Below are 26,664 nucleotides of genomic sequence, written 5' to 3'. Positions count from 1 at the left end.
ACAGACTGATCCCTGGATTTTTAAAGCAGACAGGCATTCTAAAATGGAGTCACTTTGGCCAAGGCCAAGTGACCCCTTCACTCACTCACAGAAAATCATATTCAATCATTTAGAGCTGATTTTCTCCTCATGTCTCGCAGACTTTATTTTAGGTCTCACAGCCCACCAATGGGCCACGGCCCACAGGTTGAGAACCACTGCTGTGGTTTAACACTCTTTACACCATGCTGGTGCACATATGTTTGAATATTGGAGGATTCAACACATTTAATGCCATCTGATACAGAATCCTTCTGATGCCAAATAAATCATATTGGAAAAATATATAAGGAAAATGTAAAAAACCAACTCCCGTGGAATTAAAACAGCAGCCTCCTCTACCTACTCCGAAAAGAAATGTTCTCATCGTATTTGCCATCCTTCCTTGAAAAGCACTCATGAGCTTTTGAGGTCTTTGAACCAAACTGGAACAAAACTGGAGAAAACATAATTTTTGAAGGCTGCGCTTCCACAATAGAAGCCATGTTCTGAGACAATTGCCAAATCAATGGAAATCATGTTGTGAAATCCGACATCACTTCATCTCATTTTCTTTGAATCGTCGACTCATCGACTAGTTCTCAGCTGTCTGTTGGAGATGGCAGGAGGCAAAAGACAAGGCCTTCCCTCGCTCTGCCGTGTAAATGGCTGGTCATCGGGGGTCCTTTCAGAAAACTGGAGAAGACTTCACAGAGCAGCAGTTGCTTGGGCGGAAAAGCCAGGTGTCAGTGTTTGTATTGCACAAATAATAGAGACACATCAGGGTGCCCTAATAATCTGTTCTGTACTAGAAAAAAACCCTATGTTGATAGATATCAAGGTTAAAAAAAAACCCTCATAGCATATATGTTTAGCCCTCTTTGCAGGATTATTGTTAAGATTAGACTGGAGATCCAAACACGATGGGGGGAAAATACGGCAACTTAGGACTTTGTCACACAAGGCTGGTATTGCACAATCACAGGATAAAAGGACTTACCATAGAGTGTTATGTCTTTCCTATAGTTGCACCCAATTGTAATTGGATTGTCTCTTTTCATTGATGGGGGAAAAATACGGCAACTTAGGACTTTGTCACACAAGGCTGATATTGCACAATCACAGGATAAAAGGACTTACCATAGAGTGTTATGTCTTTCCTATAGTTGCACCCAATTGTAATTGGATTGTCTCTTTTCATTGATGGGGGAAAAATACGGCAACTTAGGACTTTGTCACACAAGGCTGATATTGCACAATCACAGGATAAAAGGACTTACCATAGAGTGTTATGTCTTTCCTATAGTTGCACCCAATTGTAATTGGATTGTCTCTTTTCATTGATGGGGGAAAAATACGGCAACTTAGGACTTTGTCACACAAGGCTGATATTGCACAATCACAGGATAAAAGGACTTACCATAGAGTGTTATGTCTTTCCTATAGTTGCACCCAATTGTAATTGGATTGTCTCTTTTCATTGATGGGGGAAAATACAGCAACTTAGGACTTTGTCACACAAGGCTGATATTGCACAATCACAGGATAAAAGGACTTACCATAGAGTGTTATGGCTTTTCTATAGTTGCACCCAATTGTAATTGGATTGTCTCTTTTCATTGATGGGTGAAAAATATGGCAACTTAGAACTTTGTCACACAAAGCTGATATTGCACAATCACAGGATAAAAGGACTTCTGCATAGAGCTTAGTATAGAGTGTTATGTCTTTCCTATAGTTGCACCCAATTGTAATTGGATTGTCTCTTTTCATTGATGGGAAAAACTCATCAATGGATCCAATATTTCTTTTTTTTCTGGTGTTCTTCCTAATGCAATGACGTCCTTGTGCTGCAATCCCAATACAGTAGAGTCTCACTTATCCAAGCTAAACAGGCCGACAGAAGCTTGGATAAGTGAATATCTTTGATAATAAGGAGGAATTAAGGAAAAACCTATTAAACATCAAATTAGGTTATGATTTTACAAATTAAGCATCAAAACATCATGTTATACAACAAATTTGACTGCAAAAGCAGTTCAATACACAGTAATGTTATGTTGTAATTACTGTATTTACGAATTTAGCACCAAAATATCACGATATATTGAAAACATTGACTACAAAAATGCCTTGGATAATCCAGAAACTTGGATAAGCGAGGCTTGGATAAGTGAGACTCTACTGTACTTCGAAACACTTCAAAACTGTGTGACTGCACAATGGCAGGACAATAAGGGGAGGAATAGGGAAAATAAGCACATATGATTATAATATAATAATAAATAATAAAATTTTATTTGGAACACTAAACTGGAGACCTCCATGCTGTTGCCTGCTACCTTCTCTCACAATGTTTTTCTCTTAGCCTTTTGACTTTGGTTTGGGATTATGTCTTTTGAAATCCATTGTGCACACTTTGTGAAATGCATTGTGCCTGTTTATAGAGGAGACATAAAGAGAAAGAAAGAGATGGAGAAGGAGAGTGTTTTCTCTTTCTTTTTGCACAGTGTGCCATGCAGATTTCCCGCTCCGATTCTATTACTGACTCCTGTGTGGGCACAATCCTCTCTTGGCACCCGCTCCTTTGCTCGGTTCGGTTTTTCTCCCTTTGAATTACACCACTAATGGCCTCTCTGCCTTTGCACGCCCTGCTCTTGGCACGGCTACAAAGCCATGGTTATCCCTTCTTCAAGGCAAAAAAGAAAAATCAATTAATTTGTCCAGCCTGCTCTGTTTATGCTATTTGCTTTTTCCCTGACCAGTTCTTCCAAAGGGTTCGCAGGAACAGGCTGGAAGGTAAAAAACAAAAACCTTCCTTAAATTAACAACTGTGTACAAAAAGCTGTTCCGGATCCCTAAGCAAAATACAAGGGCTTATTTTGAAATGGCAAGTCAAAATATGATTTGAGCAAGCTGGCGCATCATTTTGCTTGCCAAAAATTGAGTTTTGGGGAGTTCTTTTTCTACACCTGTTCTCACTTATAGAGTCTCACTTATCCAACACTCAATTATCCAATGTTCTAGATTATCCAATGCATTTTTGTAGTCAATCTTTTCAATATATCATGATACTAGCTGTGCCCGGCCACGCGTTGCTGTGGCTTATGGGAATGCTTTGTTGGCCAGGTGGAATAGCAGTGAATAGCCTTGCAGCCTCAAAGCCTGGCCATTTTCTTCTTATGGGAAACCTTGTTTGATGAGCTGGAATACAAAGGAATAGACTTGCTGCTTGGAAGGCTGGATTATATGGCAGTGTGGACTCAAGATAATCCAGTTCAAAGCAGATAATGTAAGATTCTAAATGGGTTATATAGCTGTGTGGAAAGGCCTTGAGTCTACACTGCCATATAATCCAGTGCAAATTAGATAATTTGTGGAAGAAGCCTAAGTGAGGCCTAACTGTGCCCGTCCCCTGGGCTGAGTGGGTTGCTAGGAGACCAAGTGGGCAGAGATTAGCCCTCTAAACTGGCAGCAATTGGATAAAAACAATTATTGCTCTCCCTCTAAATAGGACTTTATTTTTCTTTTCTTTTTGTTGTATCAACCTAGAGGCGTGGATGATGGGTTGTGTTGTCAAATTTCGAGGTTGGGGGGCCTGTAGTTTTGTTGTTTTGTTGGTCGCCGTGATGCCATCACTCATTTATATAGATAGATTTTGGTGCTAAAGTCGTAAATACAGTAATTGCTACATAGCATTATTGCGTATTGAACTACTTTTTCTGTCAAATTTGTTGTTTAACATGATGTTTTGGTGCTTAATTTGTGAAATCATAACCTAATTTGATGTTTAATAGGCTTCTCCTTAATCTCTCCTTATTATCCAACATATTCGCTTATCCAACATTCAGCCGGCCCGTTTACGTTGGATAAGTGAGACTCTACTGTATTGTCAACAGCAGCTAAAGATTCCATCTCAACTCTTGTGATTAGGGATTCTTGCCTTGCCTTGAATTTTGCATTGCCTTTTGGGTGCAAAGGGGCCTTGAACTTAAGAATATCTCTAGATATCATGGAAATCAGGGCGGTTTTTCAAAGACGTTTGCCTCCTGTTCCTGTCTGCGTTTCCTTCGAAGTCAATCCTAGTGCGAACGGTCCGAGCGCGTGTCCTCTTTTGCATAATCCTTTTCCATAGAACGGACTTGATCGCGTCCGGAAACTTTTGAAGCCTTTTCTGCAAAGGGCTGATGTGCATTGGACTGTGCGGCAAGGAATAATGGCTTACAAGCCGCTACCGCTTCCCGAGGGTGACGGATCAGAAATGCAGAAATAGCAAAAGGGAAAAAAGACTGGCTTCTGTAGACTTTCGAGAGAGCTTGGGCTTTCTGGAACAAGAAGGTACATATAATATTACCCTCTAAATGTGGTGCACTTGACTTACAGATGGCACGTTAAATGGAGGCCTTTCCTGAAAATCCGGGTAATTGGGCAATTTCTCTCTTATTTTGAGATGTGGAAAACAAACAGCGTCTTTCAAGGCCCCGTCTTATATACCTATCTAGAAATCCTGTATAAGGAAACAACTGCAAAACTATGTAAGAGAAATCCATATTGTTACAAAAGCAGGAGAGAAGAAAACAATCCGTATACAGAAAGCTAAGGACACAAAGACTGAATATACACAAAACCTACAATGAATACAAAGGTGTGAACATACTGAGAGGGACAAACAAGAGACAACAATTAATGATTTTTTTTTTTCAAATAGGCTTTGAAATCCTTTTTTCAAGGAGACAAACCATTTGAATACAAACAGCTCAGTATTTACAAACTGCTCAATGGATTTACGTTTTACAAGATGTTTTCTTATATTTGATAATGTACAGGGGAAAATATACTACACAAGAAACATCACACCAGTATGTAAACTAGAAATCCTATATACACTTAGATGAGGTTTGTCATCTTTTGATGCGGCACTGCTTTGTTCCCAAGTTTGCTTTAGTATTATTATTATTGTTTTGGTATGTTGCATCTCTGTATCCATTCTGTGCTTTGTATGTATCTGGATTCTCGGTGGCCTTGCTTTTGTTCACTGATTATTTTGTTCTATCACATTTTCATAATTACGTGGATTTATCAGTCATGTTTTTTGGCAGTAGCTGTTTTATATAATAATAATAATAATAATAATAATAATAATAATAATAATCAGAAACTCCTCAAAACACAGCAGACAAAGAATCAGTACAAGAAAACCACACTACAAACTAGAGCTGACAGCTGGCACAACAAAACATGGCATGGAAAATGTGTTGTCGAAGGCTTTCATGGCCGGGATCACAGGGTTTTTGTATGTCTTTCGGGCTGTGTGGCCATGTTCCAGAAGCATTCTCTCCTGACGTTTCGCCCACATCTATGGCAGGCATCCTCAGAGGTTACCTCACAGCTGATAAGGAGAAGACCTGGCTCTGGCTCACGAATGGGACCCTGAAGAAGGAGACAGAAGGCCTGATCCTTGCAGCCCAGGAGCAAGACATCAGGACAAAGGCAATTAAGGCCAAGATCGAAAAATCAGCTCATGACCCAAAATGCAGACTCTCCAAGGAAACTGACGAAACCATGAATCATATCCTCAGCTGCTGTAAGAAAATTGCACAGATAGACTACAAACAGAGGCACAACCATGTGGTCCAAATGCTTCATTGGAACTTATGCCTCAAGTCCCACCTCCCAGCAGCAAAGAACTGGTGGGATCACAAACCTGCAAAAGTATTGGAAAATGAGCACGCAAAGATACTGTGGGACTTCTGAATCCAGACTGACAAAGTTCTGGAACACAACACACCAGACATCACAGTTGTGGAAAGGAAAAAGGTTTGGATAATTGATGTTGCCATCCCAGGTGACAGTCGCATTGACGAAAAACAACAGGAAAAACTCAGCCGCTATCAGGACCTCAAGATTGAACTTCAAAGACTCTGGCAGAAACCAGTGCAGGTGGTCCCGGTGGTGATGGGCACACTGGGTGCCGTGCCAAAACATCTCAGCCGGCATTTGGAAACAATAGACATTGACAAAATCATGATCTGCCACCTGCAAAAGGCCACCCTACTGGGATCTGTACACATCATCCGAAAATACATCACACAGTCCTAGACACTTGGGAAGTGTTCGACTTGTGATTTTGTGATATGAAATCCAGCATGTCTATCTTGTTTGCTGTGTCATACAATAATAATAACAACAACAACAACACTCTGAAAGTTCTTGAAGTCTAAATCAAGCTCACAACAATATGCTGGAGGCAAATGATTTATTCCTTTTTTCCACAAGCCCTAAATAACAGTTCTAAAGTTTCCCACACAGACACCCTGTAATATAACAGGCCAACTCCCATAAGCTCCCTAGTGACCAAACACTGTGCCCACAGTCTGTTAACTGCAATTTCTATTTCCCTCACAAAAGAGATGTCTTATCTACACTATCTTCCCTGTACCCAGCCTCTCTTCGCCCACCTCCCTTCTTTATGGCAGAGAACCAAAGCAGCCAGTTCCAGGCTGCTACAGTGATGCTGACACTTTATTTATATCCCGCCCTTCAGCGGATTACAGCACATAAACAGACACAGGCAAACATTCAGTGCCTTGTTACAAAGAAATACAGTGAGACAAAAGCAAAGGCCTCTCCTTTCATTTCCATCTCTGAAGGCGGTGCTCATCTCTGGCTCTGGGGGAGATGCTTTTTCTCCAGTTCCGAGCCGAAAATACTGTTTCCGATACAGATAATGCTATTTTCTCTGCAAATCGACCACTATCAATCTTTATAGAGAATAAATCCTAAACTGCTAAGATTCTTGTCCATTTAGGATTCGACTTCTTCGGAGTTTTGTTAAAACCGCTTTTGTGTATTTTCAAATATTCTTTCTCTCTCTAAACATCAAAAACCCTCTTATCTATGGCGTACATTCAGTGAAATCTACCCTGTTTCCCTGAAAATAAGATATCCCCAGAAAATAAGACCTAGTAGAGATTTTGCTGAATTGCTAAATATAAGGCCTCCCCTGAAAGTAAGACCTAGCAAAGTTTTTATTTGGAATTATGCCCGCCAAACAAAACACCAGAGCATGCAGGATCGGTAAATGTACGTACTATAGATTGTTGTACATGGAAATAATGGTAGTAATAGGAAATTCTTGATAGGATTCACATTTTGTCTTGTTATGCTGGTTTGTGATGACAACTACAGCACAGTATATAATAAATGTGCATTTCTTTTGTTCAACAATAAAAGTGAATTCTTCTTCATGGAAAATTAAGATATCCCCTGAAAATAAGACCTAGCACATCTTTGGGAGCAAAAATTAATATAAGACACTGTCTTATTTTCGGGGAAATACGGTATGGAAGAGTTTTCCAAGAAAATTAGTGGACTTCCTTTGTGTAACAATATTAATGTGTGCTCTATGGAGCAGGCAGCCTTCAGCAATTTTAAAAGACAATTAAAATAACAATAAATGGTGATATAATTTATTTGAATCAAATGTGGGACTGGCTAGACCCAGTTTTGCATTTTACTGTTTCATTGTACAACAATAATTTTGCTGCAGCCAACGCAAACAAAACTCCATCAGCTTTATTGATGCTTTGGATTATTAATGCTGCTCTTAAAACTCTCCTAGTTAGTTTTGATTGAATTGTTCCTTATTCTAGGGTTTTCCTTTCTTTTAAAAAAAATCCTTTTCGGGTTCCCTCCCCCCTCCTTTTTGGGTGTGTGTTTCTGTCGTTTAATGGAGCGGTAAATAAGAATTTCTGATAATGAGCCCAAGCATCTGTCACAACAACCTGGTGCCGGTTATTAACATTTCCATTAACGGCAGGGTGGGCAGCGATAATACGGAAACAGCACAGTTAGAACAAAATAAATAGTTGGTGTCAGGCTGAGTGGGTGTTAATTACTATTTTATTTTATAACCCCGGAGAGAAAAAGAGCAGAAAGATAGAAATATATAATAATAACAGGCTCGTGAAGGTCATTGTCTGTTGTGGGGGAAAGAGAAAGAAGCTGGCCAGAAGAGCAAAGAACCTGTGCTATGTCTCCTTTGCTTGGCAAGATTTTTACAGCTTCCGTTTGGGGTCTGCTAAATGGGCATAACGCAAGGAGGCTGGGCTTTCAAGCACGATGCGCAGAGGCTATTACAATCCCATCTGCAGGCAAGAAAGGTGGCACATGGCATCCTTTACGCATAGTTTTAACTCCCTCTGTAAAAAAGTTGGAAGGGAAAGTAGGCCGAGACTGATTTCAAGTGTCAAAGGCAGTCATTTGCCCGTTGACGAAGAGCCGCTGTGATGTGCCGGGCAGCAGGGCTTTCAAAAGGCAGATTGATCCTCCGTTAAGGACTTTGCACTCTTGGAGACGCGTCACAGATATCCCTGAGCGGTGTTACATCCAACTCAGGAGCAGGATGTGTTTCTCGCTAATATACATGTCAGGAGATTAGGAATGGATGAGTTGGCATCCTCTGGGCAAGCGGAGTTTAACGCGTTTAGTCGGTTGCTGTTGCTGCTAGCGGAGGGGCCTGGTCTGCGCAAGGAAACATCCAGCCCGCTCTGCCTGGGGAAATCTGCGCCGGGCTGCCTTCCATTAAAGGCACCAAAACGTTGCTCTGGGTTGCGTTGATTTATTCATTGAGTTTCTTCTCGCCTGCCTTGTTTCCGGGCCTGCACTCAGGGCAGGTTACCACAGATGTTGAAAAGCACATGGTTGCGAAGTGACAAAATGCAGAAGCACAGAAGTGATACAACACCAGGAAAAATACAAAGGGATACAGATTTCAAATCTCTCTGTCAACATGTGGAAAATCTAGTTTGCATGCTTGCAAGAATCCCTGTTTCTGCCGTATACCTTTTCCGGTCTGCACCTGGCGAAGGCACTTGGGTTCATTTCTAATTCTCCTTCCACTTCTTTTTGTTGTCTTTCTCCAGCCCCAGCAATGCCTCCTCAAAATATCCAGATAAATGCCCTCTCTGCAAGCCAGCTGGAAGTCACCTGGGATCCTCCTCCCGTTGACAGCCAGAATGGGAACATCCAAGGCTACAAGGCAAGTGGCTCTCTTGCATCTCCCAATGACGCTAGACTATCTTCTCTTAGATAGACCTGGGAACAGGAACGTGGGGAGTTGCCTTCTTAGCTGTATTGTGTGAGTATATGAGATTCCTTGCATGTGCATTGGGAGGACAATGAAGGGGTCGTTGCTACATACACGAGCCTGGGATTTCACTTCATAGAATCATAGACCTATTGTAGTAAAAGGTAAAGGTTTCCCCTGACGTTAAGTCTAGTCATGTCTGACTCTGGGGGTTGGTGCTCATCTCCATTTCTAAGTCGAAGAGCCGACGTTGTCCGTAGACACCTCCAAGTTCATGTAGCCAAAGGCATGACTGCATGGAGCATCATTACCTTCCCGCCGGAGTGGTACCTATTGATTTACTCACATTGGCATGTTTTCGAACTGCTAGGTTGGCAGGAGCTGGTGCTAACAGCGGGCGCTCAAGCCGCTCCCGGGATTTGAACCTGGGACTTTTCGGTCTGCAAGTTCAGCAGCTCAGCGCTTTAATGCACTTCGCCACTGGGGCTCCTATTGTAGCCTGTTGTTAATCCTAACTGTAGTAGACCCATTGTGTCAGAGAGCACTATGGACTCAAACAATGATTGACAACACGATGGATTTTTTTTTCATGTCAGGAGCAACTGGAGTTGCTTCTGGAGTGAGAGAATTGGCCGTCTGCAAGGATGTTGCCCAGGGGACGCCCGGATGCTTTGATGTTTTTACCATCCTTGTGGGAGGCTTCTCTCATGTGCCCGCATGGAGCTGGAGCTGATAGAGGGAGCTCATCCGCACTCTCCCCGGGTGGGATTCGAACCTGGCAGCTTTCAGGTCAACAACCCAACCTTCAAGTCACAAGGCTTTTATCCTCTAGGCCACCGGAGGCCTAGGGGATTGGGACCAAACTTGGCACGAATTCTCAATATGCCCAAATGTGAACACTGGTGGAGTTTGGGGGAAATAGACCTTGACATTTGGGAGTTGTAGTTGCTGGGATTTATAGTTCACCTACAATCAAAGAGCATTCCGAACTCCACTGATGATGGAACTGAACCAAACTTGGCACACAGAACTCCCAACAGGAAATACTATAAGGGTTTGGTGGGCATTGATCTTGAGTCTGGGAGTTGTAGTTCACCTACATTCAGAGAGCACTGTGGACTCAAACAATGATGGATCTGGACCAAACTTGGCACGGATACTCAATATGGCCAAATGTAAATGCTGGTGGAGTTTGGGGAAAATAGACCTGAGATTTATAGTTCACCTACAATCAAAGAGCCCCTTGAATCCCACTAATGAAAGAGTTGGGCCAAACAGGCAGAACGATCTTCAGTGTTCTCTGTCAAAGGAGTTCCTAAGACCATCAGAAATATGTGTTTTCTGATGGTCTTTGGCGACCCCTCTGAGACCGCTTCATGACCCCCCCCCCCAAGGGTTCCTGACCCCCAGGTTGAGAAATGCTGATTTAGAGATTTAAGGATTTATTTATTTATTGACAGTATTTATATTCCGCCCTTCTTTCTCACCCCGAAGGGGACTCAGGGCAGATCACATTATATACATATAGGGCAAACATTCAATGCCCATGTACACATAGAACCGAGACAGAGACAGACGCAGAGGCAATTTAACCTTCTCCTGAGGGGATGTTCGATTCTGGCCACAGGGGGGAGCAGCTGCTTCATCATCCACTCTGACCGCACTTCCTCATTCCAACGTCGTAAATTAGTTAAATTTGCCTCCCCACTTTATAAGTGGTACCTTATTTCCTACTTGATAGATGCAACTATCTTTCAGGTTGCTAGGTCAGCAACAAGCAGGGGCTATTTTTATTTTTTTAATTGACGGGTGCTCACCCCGTTACGGGCTGGCCTCGAACTCATGACCTCATGGTCAGAGTGATTTATTGCAGCCTGCACCACAGCCCGTTCCCAATTGAACCCCAATCTCAGCAATCAATTGGAAGCCAACAAACGTGTCACAAAATGGGACGTTTAGGCTTTGAGTCAACCCTACCACATTCCAACTGCCATTTCCAAATACTCTTCGGAGGTGGCCCTGGGTAAAACATGTTTGCAATAATCTATACTGAATATTGCCAGCAGAGACGCTCTGGCCAAGTCCTCTTTTGTCCAGGAAGAAGGCAGCTGGTCCCCAACATCCGCACCAGTAGCTGTGCCGGATCCAGGATCACACCCTGGGTGACACTCTGCCAAAGGCTTATTGCCGTCCTAGAAGCAAATCTTTGAGTCTGGATTGAGTCTTGACGACAAGCCTCGGAGCCTGCCTTTGGTTCATTGCTTGCCTGTGCATTAGACCCGCAAACAGAGCAAAGCCGAGCCAGTGAAAATAATCTGGCATTACGGCTTGGCAGGAGTGAGCTACCTGCTATAACCATTTGTATATTTCCCCCTTTTGTTTGTGCACAGGCTGTTCTAATAGCTTGGCTTGTAGCACAAAAGCAGACTCTTGGCCGGGCATTGAGGTCAGGTTCCTGGCTCACCTAGTGTAGGATTGATTAACCAATAGACGTTCATTAGTGGCTCCTGAATGGCCAAACTGGGAGTCCAAACTGGGTAATCAGGCTGAGGAGAGTGGGTCTGCATTGTTACCACTGGGCACCGATGTCGAGAAAGAGCAATTAGATTATGAACCACTGGAGAGAGTCCATGGCTTACATAATCATACCATCATGAGAACAATTCCGTATCCTTTGTCCTACGGCGGATTGGCCAGATGCTTTCTGGGCACTCACAGGTCAACTTGAAGGCAATAACTATGTCTTGTTCTTTGGCCATTTAAAGCAACTGGTCTGCAGAGCCACAACATCTCTATGCGGCCAGCTTGAGAAACAGAATCCAGCCTGGACACAGGATATTATTTAAGAACACAAAAATGCTGGACCACTCCAACAACTATCATGTCAGACTACACAGAGAAGCCATTGAAATCCACAAGCATGGGGACAACTCCAACAGAAAGGGAGAAACCATGAAAATGAACAAAATCTGGCTACCAGTACTACAAAACTCCAAAATCAAAACAGTAGATGGGAACCAACACTCTGAGGGCTTGACTGAACAAAGGATGCCCCCCAGGCAAGAGACAAAACCTTTCCAATGCTAATTAGGGTGATTAACTGAAACATTAAGGCTGGCTCCCAGTGACAAAGGACTCTTGCCACACCGATATATATTCTTTCCTTTCCTTACTTAGTTTATCCATACCTCACAACCTCTGAGGATGCCTGCCATAGATGTGGGCGAAACGTCAGGAGAGAATACTTCTGGAACATGGCCACACAGCCCGAAAGACATACAACAACCCTGTGATCCCGGCCATGAAAGCCTTCGACAACACACAGAATCCAATAGAATCATAGAATCATAGAATCATAGAATAGTAGAGTTGGAAGAGACCTCAAGGGCCATCCAGTCCAACCCCCTGCTAAGAAGCAGGAAATCGCATTCAAAGCACCCCCGACAGATGGCCATCCAGCCTCTGCTTAAAAGCCTCCAAAGAAGGAGCCTCCACCACGGCCCCGGGGAGAGAGTTCCACTGTCGAACAGCCCTCACAGTGAGGAAGTTCTTCCTGATGTTCAGGTGGAATCTCCTTTCCTGTAGTTTGAAGCCATTGTTCCCTTGTGTCCTAGTCTGCAGGGCGGCAGAAAACAAGCTTGCTCCCTCCTCCCTTTGACTTCCCTTCACGTATTTGTACATGGCTATCATGTCTCCTCTCAGCCTTCTCTTCTGCAGGCTAAACATGCCCAGCTCTTTAAGCCGCTCCTCATAGGGCTTGTTCTCCAGACCCTTCATCATTTTAGTCGCCCTCCTCTGGACGCTTTCCAGCTTGTCAACATCTCCCTTCAACTGCGGTGCCCAAAATTGGACACAGTATTCCAGGTGTGGTCTGACCAAGGCAGAATAGAATAAGGGGGAGCAGGACTTCCCTGGATCTAGACGCTATTCCCCTATTGATGCAGGACAGACAGAATCCCATTGGCTTTTTTAGCTGCCGCATCACATTGTTGGCTCATGTTTAACTTGTTGTCCACGAGGACTCCAAGACTTCCAATAGACTTCTCCATCATGACTTGGCCTCACCCTTTGAAAACCACTCAGCTGTCTTCGCCAGATTTTTAGAGAGCAGATGCCAGAGAGCCAGTTGTAGAACAGACCAGTGTCAGGAGGAGACCAGATTAGGACAATTGGGATAGCGGATGAACTCAACGTCCACATATAATAGCATTTGTTCCTTTTCCACTTAGGTTTATTACTGGGAAGAGGACAGCCGGAACGAGACCGAAAAAGTGAAGGTCCTTTTCCTCCCAGAGACAAGTGTCCGGTTGAAGAACTTGACCAGTTACTCCAAATATTTGGTCTGCATTTCTGCTTTCAATGCGGCCGGAGACGGGCCAAAAAGTAGCCCTGGTCAGGGCAGAACGCACCAGGCAGGTAAGGATCTGCAAAAGGCAAGGATGGGATGTAAATTTGGCCACAAGTTTATATTCCAACTAGCTGTGCCCGGCCACGCGTTGCTGTGGCGAAGTATGGTGGTATGGGAAATAAAGTATCTTATATTATCTGCTTAGAACTGGATTATATGAGTTCCCTTCTACACAGCTGTATAAAATGCACACTGAAGTGGATTATATGGCAGTGTGGAGTCAAGATAACCCAGTTCAAAGCAGATAATATAAGATTATAAATGGGTTATATAGCTGAGTGGAAGGGCCTTGAGTCTGCACTGCCATATAATCCAGTTAAAATCAGATACAGTAGAGTCTCACTTATCCAACATAAACGGGCTGGCAGAATGTTGGATAAGCGAATATGTTGGATAATAAGGAGGCATTAAGGAAAAGCCTATTAAACATCAAATTAGGTTATGATTTTACAAATGAAGCACCAAAACATCATGTTAGACAACAAAATTGGCAGAAAAAATAGTTCTATACGCAGTAATGCTATGTAGTAATTACTGTATTTACGAATTTAGCACCAAAATATCACGATATATTGAAAACATTGACTCCAAAAATGCGTTGGATAATCCAGAATGTTGGATAAGTGACTGTTGGATAAGTGAGACTCTACTTTAATTTGTATTTTATAGGCAGTGTGGAAGAGGCCTAAGTGAGGCCTAACTCTGCCTGTCCCCTGGGCTGAGTGGGTTGCTAGGAGACCAAGTGGGTGGAGCTTAGCCTTCTAACTGGCAGCAATTGGATAAAAATAATTATTCCTCTCCCTCTAATTAGGACTTTATTTTTCTTTTCTTTTTGTTGTATGAACGTACAGGCATGGATGAGGGGTTGTGCTGCCAAGTCTAGTGTTTCTGGGATGTGTAGTTTTGTTGTTTTGTCCTAGGCCGAAATTTCATTACCCTTTTATATATATAGATTGTCCTGTGAGCACTTCTGGGGATCATAATAAGTTTCTGTGGAATTTGTGGTCTTCGTCGTTGGTCTTGCTTCTCCTCATGCTGTCCATCGCTGTTTCAGCTCCAGGGCCTCCCAGCTTCTTGGCTTTCTCCGAGATCACTTGCTCCACACTCAATGTCTCCTGGGGAGAGCCGGTTGCAGCCAACGGCATTCTGCAGGGATACCGAGTGATCTACGAGCCTTTGGCCCCAGTTCAAGGTAAGGCTGCCAGAAAGGCTTGTCCAGTCTTGACTTGGAGGAGGCAAAGAATCTATAAAAATGTAAGATTGGAATTTGCTTTGTTGTGGTGATCTCTGAGAGGTTAATCTCAATTTAACCCTCTCTGGGGGAGATTCCACCAAAAGGCAGCAGAGTATCAAAAACAAAGCTTTCAAATGCAACAGTTACTTACACGGGGCGAGCAAAGAAAAGCCTTTGTCTATTTAGGATGGCAATGGACTGCAGAATCTCAGTAAAAGTTCAAAAAAGTATTTATTCATGTAAAGAGAACTCCATTGTAGATAGAAAGGCTTGGGAGCTGTCTAGTCTACTCTAGACTGGTTTCTAAGGAAAAATAACAAACATCTAAATAGTTACATCTTGCCAGGAGAGATGGCGAGATGCTTCTTGTTAGCTAGAAGAACAAAGGGAGAAGAGAGAACCAAAATGGTTCCAACCTCATGGTCCAGTTTATTGGGGCCATAAAAGACATTCTGACCAATGAGAAGTTAGTGTCCCTGGAGATTCACATTTCTACTAACTTCAACGTAAGGGATGTGACGTAAACAGGATAGAGTGAAACACAGTAAAGCCTGTCTAGGCATGCTTTGGAAACAGGGAAAGGATTCCCTCAATCCAACTCTATCATCTATCTAACTACATTTAGACTTGAGTAGTCCAGGGTGATTCCCAACATGCTCATCTTATTGTCTATGTTTTCCTGTATCAACACACACACTAGATTGTGCTTTTATTATTTGTTTATTTACATTGATATTTATATTGACTGCATGGAGCGCTGTTAACTTCCCGCCAAGGCAGTACCTATCGATCTACTCACACTTGCATGTTTATGAACCGCTGGGTTGGCAGAAGCTGGGGCTAACAGCGGGAGCTCACCCTGCTCCTCGGATTCGAACCTGCGACCTTTCAGTCAGCAAGTTCAGCAGCTCAACGGTTTATTCATAATCATAAATAGGTAAAGGTAAAAGTTTTCCCCTGACGTTAAGACCAGTCGTGTCCAACTCTGGTGGTTGGTGCTCATCTCCATTTCTAAGCTGAAGAGCTGGCGTTGTCCGTAGACATCTCCACGGTCATGTGACCATAGGCATGACTGGATGGAGCACTGTTACCTTCCTGCCGGAACGGTACCTATCGATCTACTCACATTTATTTATTTATTATTTATTTACAGCATTTATATTCCGCCTTTCTCACCCCGAAGGGGACTCAGGGCGGATCACATTACACATATAGGCAAACATTCAATGCCTTTTAACATAGGACAAAGACAAACAATATAGCTCCGAGCGGGCCTCGAACTTATGACCTCCTGGTCAGTGATTCATTGCAGTTAATTGCACTGGCTTGCTCTCCCGTCTGCGCCACAGCCCAAACAAAACCCACACAAAAACATTGGCATGTTTTTGAACCGCTAGGTTGGCAGAAGCTGGGGCTAACAGCGGGAGATCACCCTGCTCCTCGGATTTGAACCTGCAACCTTTCAGTCAGCAAGTTCAGCAGCTCAGTGGTTTAGCCTACTGTGCCATCGGGGTCTCTGTAATCAGTCTAACATTAGCCATTTCAACTGCATTGTTCTGTAACAAATGACTTTGTTCCCACTCTGTATTTCGGTTGCATCCGTGATTTTTTTTTTCCTAGCATTTTTAATCCAGCCCTGGCTTTAATCTTTTCCCCCATTGACTGGGAGCCTAAATAGTGTGATTAATTTTCCGAAATAACAGCTGAGAAAGAATTGATAATCTGTCTGCAGATGAATATAAAATCATTCTAAAGGTACATGTGAAAAAAGATTTAATAGGCTTGTTGCCGCGCAGGTTGTTTAATGTTTATTTTATATTTCTGGAGGGCTGCGAGGGGTCCAATCAGGTCTTGAGCTTCAACTAATTCCTGCTGATTCAAACCCAGGCGGGGAGCAATCACCAGCATTGTTGGAGCTCTCTCTCTATATATATATATATATATATATCTTTCTCTCCTTTTTCCATTGAGGGCAGGTGAGGGTTAGAGAGAAAGTGCCTTTGACTGCCTGCCTTGCATCTCCGTGGCTTGTGAGCCAAATGAAAGCCGCACTGAAAGCCCTTTGCCATTTAGCATGGGCAAGAGGCTCAGCGTGAAGTGCCAGGGTGGAAAAGGTATATAATTTTAATCAGGAAACATGCTCCGTGGGGAGATATTTTTGGGAGACCTCTCCCGTCGTTCCTTTTACAAGGGAATTATACCGGGCAGGTCTGGTGTTATCATCCAGGACTGGAATGAACTCATCCTGGGTTTGATTCAAGGTGCCTGGGTCCAATCTCATGCTTCAGGATACGTATTTAATCATTGATGGGGCGCCGGAGGGGATTCTGCCTCCATCCGAAGACCGGGCGGTTTGTGCAATTGACTTGTCTGCATGGCACGTAAGCGGAAGCATCTCGCCCGGAGGCACCAGGCTGAGGTCATGGCTGGAAAAGAAAAAGAGAATTTCAGATCTGAAAGAAAGGGCAGCAAGAGAAGTGGGGATTTGTGGCACTTGGTGCATCCCTGGAGACCTTGGGGATTACAGCTGGGGGTTATATTCCGTATTTAACTCCAAAATCAAATGTTTTCATTTTGTAATTGTTTTCTGTAGCTATTCAATCAATTCCGGTTATCAATGCTTGCTTTGCTTTAGATTTCTAAAAGCTCATTATAAAAACACACACAAATATATATATATATACTAGCTGTGCCCGGCCACGCATTGCTGTGGCAAAGTATGAGGCCCCTTCTACACAGCTGGATAAAATGCACACTGAAGTGGATTATATGGCAGTGTGGAGTCAAGATAATCCAGTTCAAAGCAGATAATATCTATATATATAAAAGAGTGATGGAATCCTGGCGACCGACAAAACAACAAAACTAAACACCCCACAACCTCGAAAATTGACAGCACAACCCATCATCCACGCCTCTAGGTTGATACAACAAAAAGAAAAGAAAAATAAAGTCCTAATTAGAGGGAGAGGAATAATTGTTTTTATCCAAGTGCTGCCAGTTAGAAGGCTAAGATCTGCCCACTTGGTCTCCTAGCAAACCACTCAGCCCAGGGGACAGGCAAAGTTAGGCCTCACTTAGGCCTCTTCCACACTGCCTATAAAATACAGACACCACCAGACAACGCCACAGCAACGCGTGGCCGGGCACAGCTAGTAAGATTATAAATGGGTTATATAGCTGTGTGGAAGGGCCTTGAGTCACACTGCCATATAATCCAGTTAAAATCAGATAATCTGTATTTTATAGGCAGTGTGGAAGAGGCCTAAGTGAGGCCTAACTCTGGCTGTCCCCTGGTCTGAGTGGGTTGCTAGGAAACCAAGTGGGCGGAGCTTAGCCTTCTAACTGGCAGCAATTGGATAAAAACAATTATTCCTCTCCCTCTAATTAGGACATTATTTTTCTTTTCTTTTTGTTGTATGAATGTAGAGGCATGGATGAGGGGTTGTGCTGCCAAGTTTAGTGTTTCTGGGATGTGTAGTTTTGTTGTTTTGTCCTAGGCCGAAATTTCATTACCCTTTTATATATAGAGATATATAGATATATATATGTATATACACAATGCGATGGTTTCCTGAGAGGTTTTTTAATCACTTTCCTGTATCGCTCCCAATTTAATCATGAGAGGGTGTTAGGAATGCTCGATCACTCCAACAACTATCATGTCAGACGACATGAGAAGCCATTGAAATCCACAAGCATGTGGACAACTTCAACAGAAAGGAGGAAACCATGAAAATGAACAAAATCTGACTACCAGTATTTAAAAAAATCAAAAATCAGAATAGTAGATGGAAAGCAACACTCTGAGGGCAGAGGAGCCCCAGGGACGGCTAATGACTCTGAACAAAGGCAAGAGACAAACCTTTCCAATGCTAATTAGGGTGATTAAATGAAACATTAGCACTGGCTTCCAACTGACAAAGGACTCTTGTCACACCCTGGACTCTCCACAGATATATATTTACCTTCCTTGCCTAGTTTATCTATGGCTCACAACCTTTGAGGATGCCTGCCATAGATGTGGGCGAAACGTCAGGAGAGAATACTTCTGGAACATGGCCACACAGCCCGAAAGATATACAACAACCCGGTGTTAGGATTGTTAGGAACTGTAGGATTATTGCACCGTCAAAGCAGGAGGCTACACGGTCAAAGCTTGCTGAGAGATGAGCGAAGCTTTTTCACTTTCACAGAGTCACAAACTTTAGCAATTTGTAGTGCTATTTATTAGAAAAAGTCAATCTTTGCTTTTGTTTTTATGAATGCACCCATTAGAAAATGTATAGGGATGGGGGTGAACCACAATTCCCAACTTCGTGGGACAATCACCTCCAAGTCCCACCAGTATCCAATTTATTTGCGATTTATTTACAGTATTTATATTCCGCCCTTCTTTCTCACCCCGAAGGGCGCTCGGGGCAGATCACAATGCACTTATGCTTGGCAAACATTCAATGCCATTAGACATACAACATATATAGACAGACACAGAGGCAATTTAACATTTTTATTTATTTATTTATTTATTTCCAATATTTCTATCCCACCCTTCTCACCCGAAGGGACTCAGGGCGGCGTACAATTGGCAACAATTCGATGTCGGCACATCATTAAAAACAACAACATATAAAAATGTATTACAACCAGTTAAATACAGTATAAAATATAAAACATATGCTTAAAATCCGTTCGTCCAATATCCTCCTACTTTATCCATACATTAGTCTGGATCGTCTTTGTCATTTATTCGTTAAAAGCCTGGGCACATAGATAGCCATGTTTTTAAGGCTTTTCTAGGGTATGCTCCGTTCCGGCCACTTCATCGTCACTGTGACACCGAGTCCTTGATGGAGTACTTTCTCGTTCCTTTCCGTTCGCTGTGGAAGTTTTTTTATGGTGTCGTAAATTAGTTAAATTAGCCTCCCTGCATAACTCAGTAGTAGCTAACCCCAAACAAATCATTATTCGCTCAGCTTAGTCTAAGCCTAGAAGAGCTTAGACTCTTCTATGTTGACTCTTGTACAGATTTCTGTAGTTAATATGCCGACTTCTGATGGGACGTTTTTACGACTGATCAAACGGTGAAAAGTTCTGAATTCCCCGAGTCTGGCTACACTGAAATGGGTTGGACAAGTCCTGAATAATCCTCTCTGTTTTGTAGAAATATCCCAATTTCTCCCTCCTCGGCTCACTTTTGTCCTCAGTTTAGTTCACTTGTTGCAAACGGAGTTCAAAGTTTCAAAGCATATCGAGACCCTTTCAGGTGTTTTTACTCACCTCTATTTTGAATTCTCATTCTAAAAATACTCTGCTCTGCATGTTTCTGCTACATGCGTGGAATTGGCTCTTTTTTCCTGAACTTCAAAAAGCCATTCAGAGAAGTAGAATTACTACGAATTCTTTTCAACTGCTTCTCTCTCTACTAAAGTGACCTGGACTTGGAAGTCTCTGTTGTAAGATTTAGGGATTTTTTTGGGAACGGCTTTCTTCGCATTCGTAGCTGTAGGTGACAAAACAACCTTGCAGCTATTCTTTATACCGCACTTAAAACAACAACAGTTGTTTCGAATTTCCATTGTTGGAGGGCTTTCCTTGACTATGTCTGAGCAGTGAAAGGATCCCCGGAGAGAACAAATGCATCTAATGTAATTTTCCTCTCTTGTGTCTTTTATGCACCTAATGGATGCCTACGTCCCAGAACTAAAATAGCAATTAGAAGAAGAGCGCGAACCTGCTTCAGAACTTTATTTTTAGCTTTAAACCAAGGAAAGCAGAGATAAATATCTTTAATATACCTAAGTAATAATATAAAAAGATGGATGACAACACAGTAGATAGAATGCATCGAAATTGATTTTGTGCCGCATGGAAGAGGTGTTGTCCAATTGCTATATGACACTAGTTAAGCGTTAGGATCATTTTGTTTTGGTGCAAACATTCCTAACTCTGGGTTGTTGTGTGTTTTCTGATCTGTCTGGCCATGTCCCAGAATAATCCAGAAACTTGGATAAGCGAGGCTTGGATAAGTGAGACTCTACTGTACTAATAAAAAAGAAGGAAAAAGAAAAAAGATTTTAAAAAGAGGTAAAAAGAAGGAACATATATAATTCAACAGTTGCTATATTTTCCCTATAACTTCCAGAGCTCTGGATGTGGTCCTGTTTGTTTTTTTTTCTTTGTTCATACGTTTTAAGTTTGTAGGTAAGAAAAAATTAACTACCTTAATTTTATGTTGTGATCCCAGGAAGTTTCATCCTTCATTTGGTTCTGTTGTAAAGAGAAGAGACATTGGTTGGCCAAGGCTTGGACTAGTGCATTTAGCTTGGGTGACTTGACAGAATGATTGACACAGAGGCAACACGTGGAGACGGGCTGGGCAAAGGGAGAAAGTGACAATTTTGGGCCCCTCTTTTCCGACACAATTAGTAAAATTGTCTTCAGCCTCCTCTTAATTTCTCAATTGCACCGTAAGAGTTTCCCTCCTTGTCAGTATCAAGCTTAACATCTAATTGCACTTATCTGTGCTGAAAATTGGCCATTATCGCTACTTAAACTCCCACTAATTGTAAGACACGCTTCCTTAGCAAATGGCGAGGCGATTTGACTGGTAATCTGAACCAGATCGGCTCCACTGCCTTTGACCAAACGCCTTATTTTTCATCCTGTCGTCCCGTTCCAGGGGTGAGCAAAGTCGTGACTGTGGACATCAAGGGGAACTGGCAGCGCTGGCTAAAGGTCCGGGACCTCACCAAGGGAATGACCTACTTGTTCCGCGTCCAGGCCAAGACCATCGCCTATGGGCCTGAGCTTCAAGCCAACATCACAGCGGGGCCGGCGGAGGGTAAGTGGGGATGCGCAGAACTTGCCAAAACAGTATCCAAAACGGCGGAGTCGATTGCATTAACCCAGCACCCAACGGCAAACTGAAATACTCCAAATGCATTCTCAAGCCAAGAGAGAATCATGTTAATGTGGGATTTGTGTATTGGTAGTGTTTAAATGAAATTTGTGTCTTGCCTGTATTGCATACTGATTGCATCATCCAGAGTGTACTGTAGTCTGGAAAGAGTTAATTGCTAATAAGCTGTGGTGTCCTTGATGTGTGGCTGGAACTGGGGAGTGTCCAGACACAAGTGTGTGTGCATTACTGCTGCGCTGCAAATTACTCTGACAAATCAAGTCCAAACTCATGATTTAGTGGCATCGGAGTTGAATGCCAGGTGCTTCTGCATCCGAGACAGTCTATAAACCTAAGGTCACGGTTATATATTCAGCTGTCCAAGAGAGACACAGTAGATAGCTGTGATGTCCCAATGGGAAGGGAGGTCTAAATGTAAACTTAAAATAATGCATTTAGGGATATTTTGTTGTGGTAATCTCTGAGTGGTTAGACTCAATTTAACCCTCTCTGGGGGAGATTCCACCAAAAATGAGCAGAGTAGCAAAAGCAAAAGCTTTCAAATGCAACAGTTACTTACGCGGGGTGAGCAAAGAGAAGCCTTTGTCTATTTAGGATGGCAATGGACTGCAGAGTCTCAGTAAAAGTTCAAAAAAGTATTTATTCAGGTAAAAAGAACTCCATTGTGGATAGAAAGGCTTGGGAGCTGTCTAGTCTACTCTAGACTGGTTTCTAAGGAAAAATAAGAAAGGAAAAATAACAAACATCTAAATAGTTACATCTTGCCAGGAAAGATGGCGAGATGCTTCTTGTTAGCTTGAAGAACAGGGAGAAGAGAGAACCAAAATGGTTCTGACCTCATGGTCCAGTTTATTGGGGCCATAAAAGACATTCTGACCAATGAGAAGTTAGTGTCCCTGGAGATTCACATTTCTACAAACTTCAAAGTAAGGGATGTGACGTAAACAGGAAAGAGTGAAACACAGTAAAGCCTGTCTAGGCATGCTTTGGAAACAGGGAAAGGATTCCTTCAATCTAACTCTATCATCTGTCTAACTACATCTAGACTTGAGTAGTCCAGGGTGATTCCCAACAATTTTAAGGTAAAGGTAAACGTTTTCCCCAACGTTAAGGCCAGTCGTGTCCGGCTCTGAGTGCTGGTGCCCATCTCCATTTCTAAGCCGCAGAGCCAGTGTTTTCCGTAGACACCTCCAAGTGTTGGAGACTAGCCCGGAGAGGGAGAGAGAATTCCAAGAGAGCAATAAAACAAGCCTTTTATTATTATCACAGCTGATGATAAGGCGAAACAGCCGTACGTGCCCATTTGTGGGTCCGTATTATGCAAATGGCCGTCGCGACATGTGTGTAGCAAACAAAGAACTTTATATCTTGGCTTATCTAGAATTGACCAATGGCTGAGGATCTTCCCCACCTCCCACACCTACTTTGGCACAAGAGATACCAATGACATAACTTGTTTACTCTGAGCTTTCTTCTCTCTCTGGATCTTCCTAGAGAAAGGCACCAGTTCACAGGAAGGGAGGGGCACAGGCCCTGTGTTGCACATACAATAGAGTCTCACTTATCCAATGGTCGGTTATCCAATGTTCTGGATTATCCAACGCATTTTTGTAGCCAATGTTTTCAATACAACGTGATATTTTGGTGCTAAATTCGTAAATACAGTACAGTAGAGTCTCGCTTATCCAACATAAACGGGCTGGCGGAATGTTGGATAAGCGAAGATGTTGGATAATAAGGAGGCATTAAGGAAAAGCCTATTAAACATCAAATTAGGTTATGATTTTACAAATTAAGCACCAAAACATCATGTTATACAACAAATTTGACAGAAAAAATAGTTCAATACACAGTAATGTTATGTAGTAATTACGGTATTTACGAATTCAGCACCAAAATATCACGAAGTATTGAAAACATTGACTACAAAATTGCGTTGGATAATCCAGAACATTGGATAAGCGAGTGTTGGATAAGGGGGGGGGGCAGCGCGGCCGCCAGCGCGGCCCAAAGGAGAAGGAGGTTGGGGGTGGCACCATCCTCCTGGGACGATTGTGCCCCCAGGACAATGGCGCCACAGGCAAGTGCCTAGTTCGCCTTATGGTTGGACCGCCTCTGAGGATCGTGGACCGGCCCTCTGCTTAAAAGGTTTGGGGACCCCTGGTCTATATAAAGGCTATACGATATATGCAGAGGCAAAGCTATGTTAGGCAAAAGTTTACTATTTTCTGGCTTATGGTCCCGACACAAGGTCATGGGTAGGTTGTTAGGAATTGTGGGAGTTGAAGTCCAAAACACCTGGGATATAGTCGAGGCAACATCTGATCAAGATGTCAACAGTAGCGGGAGCTTTGAAGCCAAGCAAGCAGCAGTCTAGCAGGGCATCCCTGCATGATGCATATAGTTGGCTTCCTCCTGTGAAGCTAAGCTTGTTTCAAAGAAGACATTTTTCCGATACTCCAGATTTCAAGGAGGGACATAGTGGGAAGAATCAGCACGTTGGGTATACATTACCAAGTAGTTTTCCTAAAGGATCCTTTGAAGCAGCAAGGTACCTCTGGCGTGTTCCACCTTCGGTGGTTCAAGCGCTCGGCTTAATCTGTGCATCTTTTTCAAAGGACACAGCACTTTGCCGGGGGCTTGTGGGTTTTTGCTCTCTTTTCTCCAAAGTAATTAGAGAGCGTGGTTTGAGTAATGGCTGCTTTCAGGCTGACCTCCCCTTCGTTCTCTCGGCCTCCTTCCCGCAGGATCTCCCGGCTCCCCTCAGCACGTTCTGGTTTCGAAAACGGCCTCTGGACTGACTTTGTACTGGACAGAAGGGATCTCCGGAGAGAAGCCCACCACCGGCTACATCATAGAAACCAGACCTTCAGGTAACCCGCTGCTGAAGGAAAAACATGAGCTGACCCAGAAAAACGTTAGTCATAGAATCTGCAGAGCAAAGATAGAAAGACCTGGCAAAGGAGAAGCAGGGCGGGTATAATTTATTCCCGAAACACTGAAGTAATAGAATCTCTTTTCATTTTTCAACTTTTACAAGTTGAACTTGAGCCAACAGTATGATGCCATTTATTTATTTATTTTATTTACAGTATTTATATTCCACCCTTCTTTCTCACCCCAAAGGGGACTCAGGGCGCATCACATTGTACACATATAAGGCAAACATTCAATGCCATATAACACAGAAAAGAGACAGACACAGAGGCAATTTAAACCTTCTCCAGCTTCCTGAGGGAATACACATAGAACAGAGACAGACACAGAGGCAATTTAACCTTCTCCTGAGCGTATGTTTGATTCCGACCACAGGGGGAGCAGCTGCTTCATCATCCACTGCAATGGCACTTCCTCATTCCAACGGCAGCTGGGTGATTTTTATCATATCGTAAATTAGCCTCCCCACATATAAGTGGTACCTAAATTTCCTACTTGATAGATTTATTTATTTATTTACAGTATTTATATTCCATCCTTCTCACCCCAGACAGGACTCAGGGCGGATCACATTATACAAATACAGGGCAAACATTCAATGCCCATAAACACATTGAACCGAGACAGAGACAGACGCAGAGGCAATTTAACCTTCTCCTGAGGGGATGTTTGATTCTGGCCACAGGGGGGAGCAGCTGCTTCATCATCCACTCTGACGGCACTTCCTCACTTCCTCATTACAACGTCGTAAATTAGTTAAACTTGCCTCCCCACTTTTATAAGTGGTACCTTATTTCCTACTTGATAGATGCAACTATCTTTCAGGTTTCTTAGGTCAACAACGAGCAGTGGCTATATTTTATTTTTAATTGTCGGGTGCTCACCCCAACACGGGCTGGCCTCAAACCTCTTGGTCAGAGTGATTTATTGCAGCTGGCTGCTAACCAGCCTGCGCCACAGCCCGGCCCCAACAGCTAAGAAAGCCAATGGGATTTTGGGCTGCATCGAAAGAAGTATAGTGTCTACATCAGTGGGTTCCACTCAGTGGCCTTCAACTCCCAAAAATCCTAACAGTTGGTAAACTGGCTGGGATTTCTGGGAGTTGTAGGCCAAAAACATCTGGGGATCCCAGGTTGAGAACCACTGATCTACATGAAGCTACATAAACAGAGGCTGGATGGCCATCTGTCAAGGGTACTTTGTGCTGCATGGCAGGGGGTTGGGCTAGATGACCCTCATAGTCTCTTCCCGCTCGATTATTCTTTGATTCCATTTTCTGAACAGAACATGTTATAGCTTGGACATGCTTAAAATTTTATATAATGAGATTTTATTTTGTCACGGTATCTGTTTTTTATATAAATTGTTGTTTTGTAGATTGTTTTATATGAATTGTTGTTTTTACATTGTTTTTAGGCATTGAATTTTGGCCTATTTATTGTCAGCCGCTTTGAGTCCCCTCGGGAAGAAAGGCGGGGTAAAAGTGATGTAAATAGCCCGGGCTGTGGCGCAGGCTGATGAGCAGTCAGCTGCAGCCAGCTGCAACAAATCACTCTGACCAAGAGGTCATGAGTTCGAGGCCAGCTCGGAGCTGCGTTTGTCTCTGTCTTTGTTCTGTGTTAAGGCATTAAATGTTTGCCTTATATGTGTAATGTGATCCGCCCTGAGTCCCCTTCGGGGTGAGAAAGAAGGGCGGAATATAAATACTGTAAATAAACAAATAAATAAATAGCTGGGGTCTTCGTACAAAGTGTGCTCGTGGTTATTTTGTTCAGAAAACAACTTTTTCTGTACAATAAACCAAACAAGACCTGAATTACAAATAGCCTTTGAAAACTGCAAGTTTTGAAAACTGAATGGCTAAACATCCCGTTCTTTGAGAAGAAAACCAGTGAACAATTGCATGGCCTGGGATGTAAAAGGGGGAATTTCCATCATCTGGGATGTCTTAAGTCTCTCCTCTATATGTTTTAGTAATATTCAGTCAACAGGTATAAAGTAAAAACTCATATAGACCGGTTTCGACTAGGTCTTCTTCAAGTGAATTAATCTGGGAA

At 42.9% G+C, this 26,664-nt stretch overlaps 1 protein-coding gene across 7 annotated transcripts in view; it reads left to right on the top strand.

Moving 5' to 3' along the window:
* The window catches only part of sdk1 (sidekick cell adhesion molecule 1), a 615,491-nt gene that overhangs the window by 549,443 nt on the left and 39,384 nt on the right, over positions 1-26,664 (top strand). For all 7 annotated transcript variants that reach the window (XM_062964472.1, XM_062964469.1, XM_062964468.1 and 4 more), the window contains 5 exons: positions 8,943-9,058; positions 13,336-13,522; positions 14,569-14,706; positions 21,431-21,592; positions 24,418-24,543. In XM_062964472.1, the coding sequence (XP_062820542.1) occupies positions 8,943-9,058; positions 13,336-13,522; positions 14,569-14,706; positions 21,431-21,592; positions 24,418-24,543 (729 nt within the window). The remainder of the gene's footprint in view (positions 1-8,942; positions 9,059-13,335; positions 13,523-14,568; positions 14,707-21,430; positions 21,593-24,417; positions 24,544-26,664) is intronic.

Source organism: Anolis carolinensis, unplaced genomic scaffold (assembly GCF_035594765.1).
Source record: "Anolis carolinensis isolate JA03-04 unplaced genomic scaffold, rAnoCar3.1.pri scaffold_13, whole genome shotgun sequence".
Classification (NCBI taxonomy): Eukaryota; Metazoa; Chordata; class Lepidosauria; order Squamata; family Dactyloidae; genus Anolis; species Anolis carolinensis.
This window is presented reverse-complemented; position numbering and strand designations above follow the sequence as displayed.